At 42.6% G+C, this 12,598-nt stretch overlaps 1 protein-coding gene across 1 annotated transcript in view; it reads left to right on the top strand.

Moving 5' to 3' along the window:
• The first annotated feature begins 274 nt into the window (after positions 1–274).
• Positions 275–12,598, top strand: part of cog6 (component of oligomeric golgi complex 6) — a 31,039-nt gene continuing 18,715 nt past the window's right edge. Inside the window, exons 1-9 of the mRNA XM_031863609.1 lie at positions 275–767; positions 1,079–1,222; positions 1,715–1,786; positions 1,986–2,044; positions 7,535–7,646; positions 7,951–8,033; positions 8,233–8,303; positions 9,195–9,288; positions 10,640–10,768. Coding sequence (XP_031719469.1) covers positions 633–767; positions 1,079–1,222; positions 1,715–1,786; positions 1,986–2,044; positions 7,535–7,646; positions 7,951–8,033; positions 8,233–8,303; positions 9,195–9,288; positions 10,640–10,768 — 899 coding nt within the window. The 5' untranslated portion in view covers positions 275–632. The remainder of the gene's footprint in view (positions 768–1,078; positions 1,223–1,714; positions 1,787–1,985; positions 2,045–7,534; positions 7,647–7,950; positions 8,034–8,232; positions 8,304–9,194; positions 9,289–10,639; positions 10,769–12,598) is intronic.

The following is a 12,598-nucleotide window of genomic DNA, read 5'->3' on the forward strand; positions in this document are numbered from 1 at the left end:
TGCACAGTCAGCCACGTCACTGATAGTCGCATACTTTAGCCTACAGGTTACTAAACTCAGGCCTGTGTAGATGGGACATCACCTCACTAACCACAAGGTCATCCCACTATACCCATTATCTTCATTCTATAGAACCAAAGGAGGATCCAGAAAAAGTGGAATATTTCCAAATGTACATGAACGCAGCACCTCCTGAACAGGCATTAAATCGGGGATCTCTTTTAATTGTGGTCTCGTCTCTCTTATCTTTTAAAAGTTAATCTGACTCAGATATCGACCCAGTAAACTGACTAAAAGAGCCTCTCACTCAATCCATGTAAAGAATAACTTTGAATATCTTGTTACACGGCATCAACGTTTTTATTCAGTGCTTGGAATTATATAATAACACAGTTTCTTCAAGAAGTGAGGAAGTCTAAAGTTGAGAGTTATATTTGTATGATGTCATCACCGTTATTATCGTCATCAGTCCAGTGGCCTCTTCCCTTTAAAAAAACTGTAAAGTATTTTTGCAAAAATAATTAACTGCGTAGCGGAACGTTGTCCTCCATGGACGTACACGCCGACCGGACGTTAATTTCAGACGGACCAAAACATCTTTCCGAAAGTTGACGTGGAGGTGTTCGTGTACGATGGCTGATAATAAACTAGATATTGCAACTGATAGCTCCACTGCATTACAGAACCCAAATGCGTCTTCTCAGCCCAATAACCCGCTGTCAAGGAAGCTCAACAAAATACTGGAGACGAGGCTCGACAATGACAAGGTAAGGTGGAAGGCTTTAGCTTCATGCTAGCTAGCTAGCTATCATTAGCTAAACCTGTAAGATAGTCGCGTCATAACTGGACACAATGCTGCTCTTGGGGGATAGTGTCACCCACCCAGGGATGACTGTTGGGAAGACACGATATTGTTCCTGACTGGCTGTGGTTAACCACAGTAACGACATCCACAAAAACGCCATTGATTTAACAGTTGACGTTAGCGTGTTGCTGCAGTCGTTTAGTGTGGACTGCTCCTGGTTTCAGTGGGATCACAAACTGACTGACATCACAATGTCCCTGTTTGTGCTTTCAGGAGATGCTGGAGGCTCTGAAGGCGCTCTCTGTGTTCTTCACCGACAACAGTCTGCGCACCAGGAGAAATCTTCGCGGTGACATAGAGAGACGAAGCCTCTCGATCAACGAGGACTTTGCACGGATATTTAAGGATGTAAAAGAGGTACGTTTTTAAAGAAAAATACAGCTTATTCACCATTAAACAGCACTCAAGTCTAACTCAATTTAACCAGGCAAAATACCTGTGCAGTGATTATTGTATTTGACTGAGGTTTGTTTACAAATATTCACATGGAGAAGATGCTGCGTGGGTTCATCTCTAAATTAATAACTATATTTTACAAGACAGCAAAGAAACGTTTTCCGTTACCAGAGCTGTGAGGGTGATGTTGAACAGCAGATCCAATTTAGAAAGTGCATTTTGAAGTTCAGGGAGTGACATGGAGTTTTAAGTTCAAGGAGATGTGTACGTTTTTTGGGATAATTTATGAGCAGCTACTCAGGACCACAGACTGTAGTGGGGAATCTGAAAGCCTGACATTGAAGCAGGCTTCTCCACAACATTTATTTGAACAGTAGTATTTGACTTTGCCTGTGTGAACGGGCCCGCATCGGCCTCAGTTCTTTTGTAACGGTGACTTTGTGTTTTCCAAAGGCGCTTGAAAGTGTTCATGAGGATGTTCAGGCCATGAGCACGTGTTCTGAAGAGATGACTAATAGGTTAAAGGTACGTTGTGTCTTTTGAAAATTCTCCTGCCCAGATAATGACTCACTAAAGCTAAACTCCTCATAACAATAGAAGCTAGGACATTTGTGTATATGGTGTGTAATATAAGACGTTAATCACCTCATGTAGCAGATTTATTCAGTTTCATTTTGAGAGCATAATGTTTGCTTTTATAAATACAGCAACTTTTCTTCAACAGGCGGCGAAGGAGCAAACTCAAGACCTGATAGTGAAAACCAACAAGCTGCAGGGAGAAAAGTGAGTCTAAAGAGGCAAACATAGTGTGTGTGTGTGTGTGTGTGTGTGTGTGTGTGTGTGTGTGTGTGTGTGTGTGTGTGTGTGTGTTACTGACCAGAGTTAACCTTGTTACTTGACATATCATGTATATTTGATGAAGATAGCCAAAGAGAAAACAGCAAATCCAGTTACTTTTGATTTTTTTTTTGTCCAGAAGTCCTACTAACTGGTTGACTGGGAATCTTCATAGAAATCTCTAGAATACATATATCTTAGTTATTGGGTTACATATTTACTTTTCCCTCTTGTGGCTACAGGAGATACACCAGGCAAGTAGAAGCCTCTTTGCACTATAATGCAATCCAATAAACAATAATCATTAACTACCACAATCAAACAATTAAAACAAATGCAGGAGTGTGTCAGGAAGTTAATTCAGCTCTAACCTTTGTGGGAGTAGTTTGGTACTCCTGATTTGGATTGCATTATATTGTAACGTTCTGCTGATATTTTGCTCCATAAATCTGGAGGACAAAATGTTATTTTACTGTCATGCCGTCTACTGCACAACACTTTAGCAATGTACAGCCCCAAGTTCATCTGTATAAACCCGTCAGTGATGAAGTGAGCTCTTCTGTTTATTGTAGGGCTGCCATAATAAAAAAGATTGCATCGATCAAGCTTTGATCAAGAGACACAATTTCATTTAGTCACAGCAAGCACAAGTTGTCTGTCCTACTGTAACAAAATCACCAAAATGAACTTTTAAACTAGCATTTCAGAATATCAGCGAGGGATAAGAGAGATAAGGTGGCAACTTTATTCTAAAATATCTTCAGAAATTTACAAAGACACCCCGTACTGCCATTCTCCCCTTATCTGTTCTGAGACCACAAGTCATTTTTGTCGCTGATAAGCATCTTCATCTCGCCAGAGCTAGACTCCATCTGTTCACTCTCTCTGTAGTCTCATTTCTGTTGCAGAGACAAAAGTTCCACACTCCAGCTTTAATCTACGAATTTGGCCTGCAGAGTGTTAGACGGGACTGTTCGCTCCTCGCTGACAGTTGGGATTGGATACATTAGCATTTTGAGGCGACTGTGACCTCGGGGCTCGGTGACCTTGTGAGCCGACATTGAGGCAGCGGCACGGGCAAAGATGATGTAGATTTCTGGCAAAAGACACTGCATACAGCTGCGACGCTCCGAGGCAATTCCATGCTCCGTTGGCACAGCTCCAGGACCTCTTTGACGGACAGGTGACGCAGGAAAGGGGTGGGCTCTGAATCTGACGGCAGTGAATTACTACAAGTCGTATCGTTTTGTAAAGGGGCTCTTTCTTTATTTTTATGAAGGTAGTTGGTCAGAGGTTTCACACGGACGCCCTTCTGAGTGCCCCGTCTTTACACAGCGGTGCAAAGGGGACCTTCTGTCCGTCCGCTTGACATTTCCATTCGCGGAGCTGCAATGACCCCCTCAGACAGATGGGCTGGTGTCTGCACGCGGGGCTTTGACCTTGTCTTTAGCAATTTTTGTCTCAGAAGAGCTGCCAGTGGAAGCGTGCCGTCAAGCTGTCCTCCTTCAGTCAGCTCTCTGCACCACAACACTCCAATTTTCTCGGTCACACAATCCTCTGCAGTCCCAAGTCTTGTCTTTTTTTTAGCTTTCTCCCGGTGACTGTTATTACAGCAGCGCTACATTAGCGGCATTATCTCATATTCTGTGCTTATAGGGCAGCTCTGTGTTTTCAAAGCCTGATGTGTATTTACCTGGCAGAGCAGGCTCGTCCCGACCTGTTTGCTATCTTATCTGCCATGCAGTGACACTGTGTCATTTGTCAGCTTTTAATGAAATGGTGTTACAGTGTGCACAAGCAAAGGTGTGATAGGTTGGGGCCAATGAGAGCCGTCTGCTCTTTTGTTCTGGGCTGGCCCCGTTCAAAGGCGCTGTCAGCGAGATCACTCAATAGGTGTTGTGTTGTTCCATAATGAAACGTAACGCGAGCCAGCTGTCCTGCACCGTGTGATCTTTGCATTAGCGCAACATGTCATCTGCTGAACAAGTCGAGACGTCTCACCGACGGATGTCGTGTGACCTCACGAAGCAGCCGGAGCTGTTGGTTTAGTTCTCCAGCTATTACTGAACTACACATAGCTACAGAAGGCCTAAAGTAGGTTTATTTAATAACCACAACTAAGAGTTACCTGCATTTACCACTGTAATTCCTACAGCCTATGATGCATTGTTCCCTAAAAAAAAATAAAGCAAATATTTTCAGTATGATGTCTGCTTGGGGTCATCAAGAGGTCTGAAACCCTCCTGAGGACAATTAGGGACATCAAAATGTTAATGACGACCTGTGTAAAGGGACACTCGAGCCTTATTAAGGCCCAGCTGGCTGTTAATGAGTGCACGGCTGTGTGAGTGTGCATTTGTGTTGTCTGATGTGGCTGTGATCATCGGCGCGTGGCTAACTTAACGGCGTTGTGAATGCCAAATTTTCACGCAGGCCTTTTAAAACGGCCCCTAATAGATTTTAATGGACAATCGACCCACATGGTTTCACAATTTACGAGAGGGCGGGACGTTCGCTTTGTTACAGAGCTCAACACTCAATCCCTGCATCGCTCATCCCGTATGGATTATCAGTCAGAAATAAGAAGAAAAAAAAGTCCCGTAAATCTTTTCATGGAAATCACATGTTTCAATGAAACAATTAAAAATACATTCAATTCAATGTTATTCACTGATCAAGCTCTTATGCTTCATAAACCCTGGTGCCGCACCATCAGCGTATTAAACAGGCATCGGTAGTTCCAGTGTTTCAGTTTGACGAAGCCGTTCATCAGACGTTAGACTGCTTCAACGATATCTCTGCTTGGACTGACGAAATCAATTGAGAAAACAAATTCACAAAAACCACACACAAACAAAGAGACAAACACTGTAACTGTGTTTCATTCCATCATGTAACATTATGTGACCTGCATCTAACTCCACATATTCTGCAAGAAAAGCGTGCGTATTGAGTTCATTTGAGTTCTGTCTTTGAACCACCAGCCCAGAGCGTCTCCGCATATACTTGCCAGTGCGGTGTGACGTCGCAGATTCACTCAAGTATTGTTTCCTCTCTCCGGTATTCGATAATTGCAGCCGGGAGAAGAACGTGTCGCGCCCTGACAGCGCCGTAGAGAACGATCCTGCTGCTCCGCCGTTCCCCCTCTCTCTCCTCCTCTCCGTGTGCAGCCTGTGTGTCTTTGTTGTGATTTACATCCTGGTGGAACAGGTCTGTCACTTTTGGCTGAACACGAGATTCTGGAGGTGAATCCGTTGCACAGTTTTTCGCTGGTACTACCGTGTCTGTGAAGTTGGACACGTCCGTAGACAGAAGCCTTTATAAATAAGTGATCCGGAACAATTGCTGCCTGACAATGAAACTCTCCAGGTCAGCTGAGTCAATGATATAATTGCCGGTCAAGTGGCGTAACCCTGAGAACACTTTTGCAAGGTGACAAAAAAGTCAGAAATTGCAAATCATTTAGTGTTTTCTACATTTCAGTGTCAAGTAGGCCTAATTTGACAAAAGATATTACAAAGTTCGCTTTAGCTTAATCTTCTAATGTCATGAATACAACATCAGTGAGTCACTCCTCTCATAAACACAACCTGGCTTGAAGGCACCGACTGTTGGAATGCAGTCTGTGGCTTCACTGCTTTATGAATGAAAGTCCAAGCTAGTGTTAAATGTGACCAATCGGATGAGGCCCGGGAAGCTTTAGTTGATGCCTATTTGGATCGGATGGCCAATTAATTTTATGTCTCATAATACTAGTGCTTTAATGATAGAAATTCCCTGTTTGCACCAGTTTCCCCCCGTAGAACAGATAGAAAGCTCGCTGCACACATTTGCATTTCAGTGATAAAATCTCCTTTCTTGAGACAACAGTAGCTTCTCGCTTTACAAGACTTGTTTCATGTTAATGTTGCTCATGTGTTGAATTAAGACAAGCATGTTCGCATGGAAATGGTTCCCCTAATGTATGCTTCACTTAGTTTAATTAATAGCCTCATTAGCATAGCTTGTTATTAAAATATATATATATCACTATAATTGTAATGGTCTATCAGGTAGATGAAGTGCCTCTGGTTTTAACTTCTCTCTCAGTTGCTTGGTGTGTTTTCTCTTAATCTATTCAGTCCTTTTTGTCACGCATGCAGGGTCGGGCAGTGACGGATACCTTATAAATATAAATAATATAACTTCTGCCACCTTAATAATTTATTCTAAATATTTGTGACAGGCTAAAATATTGCTTTTGACAATGCAGCCTTTTTTTGTATTGTTACTCCTCACAATTGGGCTGATGTAGCCAGGTTGCTGTAACGAGTTGCTTTTTTTTAAAGTATGACACTCGAGAGAGTGTGTGTGTGTGTGTGTGTGTGTGTGTGTGTGTGTGTGTGTGTGTGTGTGTGTGTGTGTGCGCGTGCGTGCGACAGCCAAGCTGTTGTCTTTCTCAAATCTCAACCCGCGGAACACGTAAAGGGCAAAGATGCCTCGAAGTCCTGCCTGTGAGGCGTCGGCGAGCCGTACACCGAGATACTAAATCACAGAACCCTCTTACAGATTTACAACCCGTTACTTTCAGCTGGCTGAGCGCCGGTAATGGCTGCATGAGAGACAATGGTCAGATAGTGTTGGGCTTCTTCAACCTGGTGATTTACCGATCCAGCCCTGTGTTTTTCGCAGACGGGAGGAGAGACTATAGCCGAGGTGGTTTGGGTGGAGACACGGGGGACAGAAGGGAGCGCTCCCTGTTGTCCTGCTTTCCCGTCACAAGAGTTCTCTGTTTGACTGGGGCCGTTGCCATGGACACTATTGTGCTGAGACACTTCTAGTGACACGGATAGCGATCGCTCCGCTGTTATTGATGGTGACGACAAAAACCTGGCTGGTATCTGTCTCTGTATTCTTATTGTGTGTCTTGTCTTCCTCTGTTATTTATTCTGTGCACATGATATCTTTTGTGTGTGTGTGTGTGTGTGTGTGTGTGTGTGTGTGTGTGTGTGTGTGTGTGTGTGTGTGTGTGTGTGTGTGTGTGTGTGTGTGTGTGTGTGTGTGTGTGTGTGTGTGTGTGTGTGTGTCACACCCTGTTGTCTCACTGTGACCAGAGGTTTGTGTGAGGAGTATGACTGCCATCTGCTGCAGTGTCTCAAACATTACAGCTTGTTGACAACATTTCTTTTTTTTCCCCGTGTGAAATAAAAGCATCCAACTTTGTTCCAGTTTTCCTCCACTGACAGGTCTTTTTATTTGCACAGTAAGAAAACACCAGGTGATAAAACTCCAGGGCCTTGAAGACAGACAAAACAAGTTGTGATGACTAGAGAAGACTGAAATAAACAGAAATGACAAAACATCATGAGGAGAGAATCATTTCTCCATCAACAGATATCAGAGCGCAACAATGGCAGGTGAAGGAAATCACAACATGTATCTCTTCCCCCTCCTCAGTCACCGGCTGGAGTTGAGAGCTCAGGTTGCTCAGGCCTTCCTCGCAAAGTTCCAGCTGTCTAATGAGGAGACTGCCACACTGCGAGGGGCTCGGGATGCCCCCATCACTGAGGTAATCTCTATTATACTGGAGACCACTTAATGAAGTCCCATAGAGAATCCTCCCATCTGCGCCCAGAGGATGGATGCAGATTCGTGTGTGTCTTTTTCTCTTCCATTATTTCTGTCCTCTGGTGTTTGGTCTTCTCACTTGTCGCCACAATATCTAATAAGTTCTGTTAAGACATCCCATTGTTATGAACTATTTATTTTCTTATTTGAGGTGGTTTTCCTACCATCACTTTATACTTTATACATGCCCAAAACCTGCGACCCATGTTGCTCCTACAATATTCACGTGTCGTTCCATTTCCCAGGATTTCTTCAAAGCTCTGAGCCGGGTGAAGCACATCCACGAGGATGTGAAAATCCTCCTGCGAACCAACCAGCAAACTGCGGGGTAAGGTGCACGTCTCTCCTGAATGAATTTATTTTTTTCAGTGATTCTGTTCTAGTTGTTGAATTCATTTTCTACCTGAATGGTGGAACAGATGAGTGGAAAAAAAACACACTGGTCTGGTATTTCTGTCCCTGCCTGCGATCTGACACTATGCAGCAGGTTATGAGTATGTAATATGTGGTCTGTGTGCTCGCTCCAGGTTAGAGATCATGGAGCAGATGGCCGTGTTACAGGAGACTTCATATGAGCAGCTCTACCGCTGGGCTCAGAGTGAGTACAGTACACGCTGACTCACTGTGACCCTCACTGTACCTTCATACTGATCCACCACCATCGTCACAGATTTAACTCTTGTTTTTTTGGTCTTTTCTACTGTTTGATGGTTTGTGCACTCAAAATTCTTTCATGTGCAAGTAATGCGTGCATAGGACACATTTGAGGACTCATGTGACTCATAACCCCTGACTGAGTTCTGCCAAAATAATGCCAGAAACCCAAATTTCCCTCAGCTTAGCCATGTGTTTTGTCATTGAAATTGGAGTGGAAATATACCATTCAGATCACAGACACCACAGAACCCAATATAGAGCATCGACTAAATTATGAGTTGCCCTACAGGCGCTTATTCTGCTGTGCTTTGGACCCAAATCCAGAAATTTGAAAGTTTTGTAATGGTCAAATGAAAGGGCTCCAAGTCATGTTTCTCATCATTTCTCCACATGGAGTAGAAGTTTTATTTTGTCACGTGTGTTTTTTTTTTGGTTTTTTTTTATATGCATGTTGTGTATGAGGGAGAACAAAATATTCCTGCACATTGTTTGAATAGAGCATTTACTTTTATTTCCAGGTCCGACTCGAGTGGAGTCTGTTGACGCATGCTTTCCACTGCCTCTTCCTTGTTTGTATTGTCTGAAGCACAAGTAAAAGCACTGACTTCTTGGTACAAGCTCACGGGAAATTGTGATTGAAAAATGTTCTTAGTGCTTTTGATTTTCTTCTTGCCAACAAGGTTACCATGGCCCAAAACATTTAGCAACAATGAAGGGACCATGACACAGCAAGCATAGTCACTGGAAAGACTGCAGCTATTTAGTTGTATGGAGGATGCTGTCCTATTCTTACGGATGCACTTCTCCTCCTATGCTCCTTCTCTCTACAAAGATGAATGCAGAGGACTGACCCACGAGACCTGTGATATCTGCCCTGTACTGACTCAAGCCATGGAAGCCTTACAGGACCGACCTGTCCTTTACAAGTAACCGACACACACACACAACATGTTGCACGGTCTGTCCTCTCCATGCTAATCAGTGTTTACACATCTTCTAAGAAGTCGACCTGTGTAGTGGTGCATGTTTTAAAATGGGAAAGTTATTCATTTATTCAAATTAATAGTAGCTGGAGCTCTATAAATGTTCTTGAACTATTTCTATTACCAGATAACTATCGGCACCACACAATACAAACATCAGCATTGTAACAAACTGTCTGAAGTTTTCTTACAAATATTGTATGAGGAGTGTATATTTTTAAATGAATCCAAATATATTCCCTCATAGTTGAAAAAAACAGTGCTCGAATTATCTCAAGTAAATGCATTACTTGTTATATTTGAGACATCGTATGAGATCATTTTTTATAAACGAACAGTTTAATTCCGCTTTCTGTTCAAGCGTTTTCAGTGGGTTAGGGGATGAACTGAAGCAATAAGAAGAAGTCGTGATTCACTGTCATTTGCCGCGATCGTTTATTGGCTTTCCCGGTTTTTCAATTTCTCTCTCAGTAATCTCCGTGTGTCTCCTTTCTTTTTTCATCTTCCTCCTCAATCCTGTCCGACTCCTTCCACCACTTATCCACACTTTGCAGTAAACTACGGCAAAATCTGACATTTTGAAACTAATCGGCTTATTTTGTCGCAGCTGTGTGTTTATAGTGTATTTTACAATCTTATCTATTTTATAAAAAGGGTTTCAGTCACTCTGAGAATCATATAATACAATACAATACATGCCACTATGGGTCCTAATAATCTTGAAGTGCTTTGAAATGCCTGAAGTACATATGAGAAGTATTACTAATGCCCATTGCTCACATTTAAGGCAAGCACTAATACATAATGAAGAAGAAGAAAAACCTTGTTCTATACCATCTAGTACAGGACAGAGCAAAGACTTGCAGAGGACTCACAGAGTTCCTCAAGCTCACTGTGAGTTTAAATTTGTCCCAAGAACAAAACAACAACAAAGGAAAGTTTCACACGTTACCACGATATGTTTTAATGTCAAACCCTCGTTCTGTTTGTCTGCATTATTTTTAAACGCACCTGTCTCGTTGCCCAGTGAGTGTTCAAGGTCTTGCGCCATCTGTGGGATGTTGAGGCTATGCTTTAGCACTATCTTCTGTTTAGTCTGTCGCAGAGACCGCCACCACCAAATAATCAAAACAACCCCAAAGTATTTCCTTTTTGGAAAAGCTGCCTGCATTGTTGACATGTGTCAGCGACTGACTTCCGCCACACATTCTGCACGAAAACACGCAGCGGCCACCGTCTTTTCCCATGAGGCTCGGGAGCTGAATGTTGCCTTCTGTCTCGTCTGTTTGGCCAGGTACACTCTGGACGAGTTCGGGACTGCGCGCAGGTGCGCGGTGGTACGAGGCTTCATCGACGCCCTCACCCGCGGCGGGCTAGGAGGGACTCCTCGGCCCATAGAGATGCATTCACACGACCCCATGAGGTACATCTCTGAACTTTGACTTTTCTTACTGTCATATAATCGTCATATAATCCAGAGGAAGCGTTAGTTGTGATAGAAAACGTGAATACTTTCACTTATGTCTCTGGATCAAACGGTAAGTTCATTGTATCTTTGCTCAATTAGGGGATGTTTGTAAAAATCAAAGTCAATCTCCTCTTTAAAAATAGGAACATCTACAGTAACACATCTCCAAAGATGTAATCTGATATCATCTAATTTTATTTGAACAAATAAATTAAGATTATATCAAACTTTCAATCTGTTTCCAGTTAACATGTGACCACAACCAGAGCCGATGAATTCAAATAGTTTACATTTTTTGTAAAATTCATGTTAATGCCAGGCTGTTTTGCAATTGTTAAGATTTTGCTTGAAAACAATTCTCGTACTCCCAACATATTATAAACTGCAAAACTTCCAACTACATTATATACAGACACATTCAAATGGAATCAATGGTTCTGTCCAAATACAGTTGTGTGAAAAAGTGTTTGCCCCCTACCTGATTTCTTATTTTTTTGCATGTTTGTCACACGTAAATGTTTCATCAAACAAATTTAAATATTAGACAAAGATAACACAAGTAAACACAAAATGCAGTTTTTAAATTAAGGTTTTTATTATTAAGGGGAAAAAAAATCCAAACCTACATGGCCCTGTGTGAAAAAGTGATTGCCCCCCCCTGTTAAAACATAAATTAACTGTGGTTTATCACATCTTTGGAATGCTGAGTTCAATTTCTCTGGCCACACCCAGGCCTGATTACTGCCACACCTGTTCTCAATCAAGAAATCACTTAAATAGGACCTGCCTGACAAAGTGAGGTAGACCAAAAGATCCTCAAAAGCTAGACATCATGCTGCGATCCAAAGAAATTCAGGAACAAATGAGAAACAAAGTAATTGAGATCTATCAGTCTGGAAAGTGTTACAAAGCCATTTCTAAAGCTTTGGGACTCCAGCGAACCACAGTGAGAGCCATTATCCACAAATGGCGAAAACATGGAACAGTGGTGAACCTTCCCAGGAGTGACCGGCTGACCAAAATTACCCCAAGAGCGCAGCGACGACTCATCCAAGAGGTCACAAAAGACCCCAGAACAACATCCAAAGCACTGCAGGCCTCACTTGCCTCAATTAAGGTCAGTGTTCATGACTCCACCATAAGAAAGAGACTGGGCAAAAATGGCCTGCATGGCAGAGTTCCAAGACGAAAAAAACACTGCTGAGCAAAAAGGACATAAAGGCTTGTCTCAGTTTTGCCAGAAAACATCTTGATGATCCCCAAGACTTTTGGGAAAATACTCTGTGGACTGACGAGACAAAAGTTGAACTTTTTGGAAGGTGTATGTCCCATTACATCTGGGGTAAAAATAACACGGCATTTCAGAAAAGGAACATCATACCAACAGTAAAATATGGTGGTGGTAGTGTGATGGTCTGGGGCTGTTTTGCTGCTTCAGGACCTGGAAGACTTGCTGTGATAAATGGAACCATGAATTCTGCTGTCTACCAAAAAATCCTGAAGGAGAATGTCCGGCCATCTGTTCGTGACCTCAAGCTGAAGCGCACTTGGGTTCTGCAGCAGGACAATGATCCAAAACACACCAGCAAGTCCACCTCTGAATGGCTTAAGAATAACAAAATGAAGACTTTGGAGTGGCCTAGTCAAAGTCCCGACCTGAATCCGATTGAGATGCAGTGGCATGACCTTAAAAAGGCGGTTCATGCTCGAAAACCCTCCAATGTGGCTGAATTACAAACACTTTTTCACACAACTGTGTATATATATGTGTGTGTGTGTATATGT

The sequence above is a fragment of the Anarrhichthys ocellatus genome, unplaced genomic scaffold (genome assembly GCF_004355925.1).
Source record: "Anarrhichthys ocellatus isolate YVR2014 unplaced genomic scaffold, GSC_Weel_1.0 scaffold29, whole genome shotgun sequence".
In the NCBI taxonomy this organism is placed as follows: Eukaryota; Metazoa; Chordata; class Actinopteri; order Perciformes; family Anarhichadidae; genus Anarrhichthys; species Anarrhichthys ocellatus.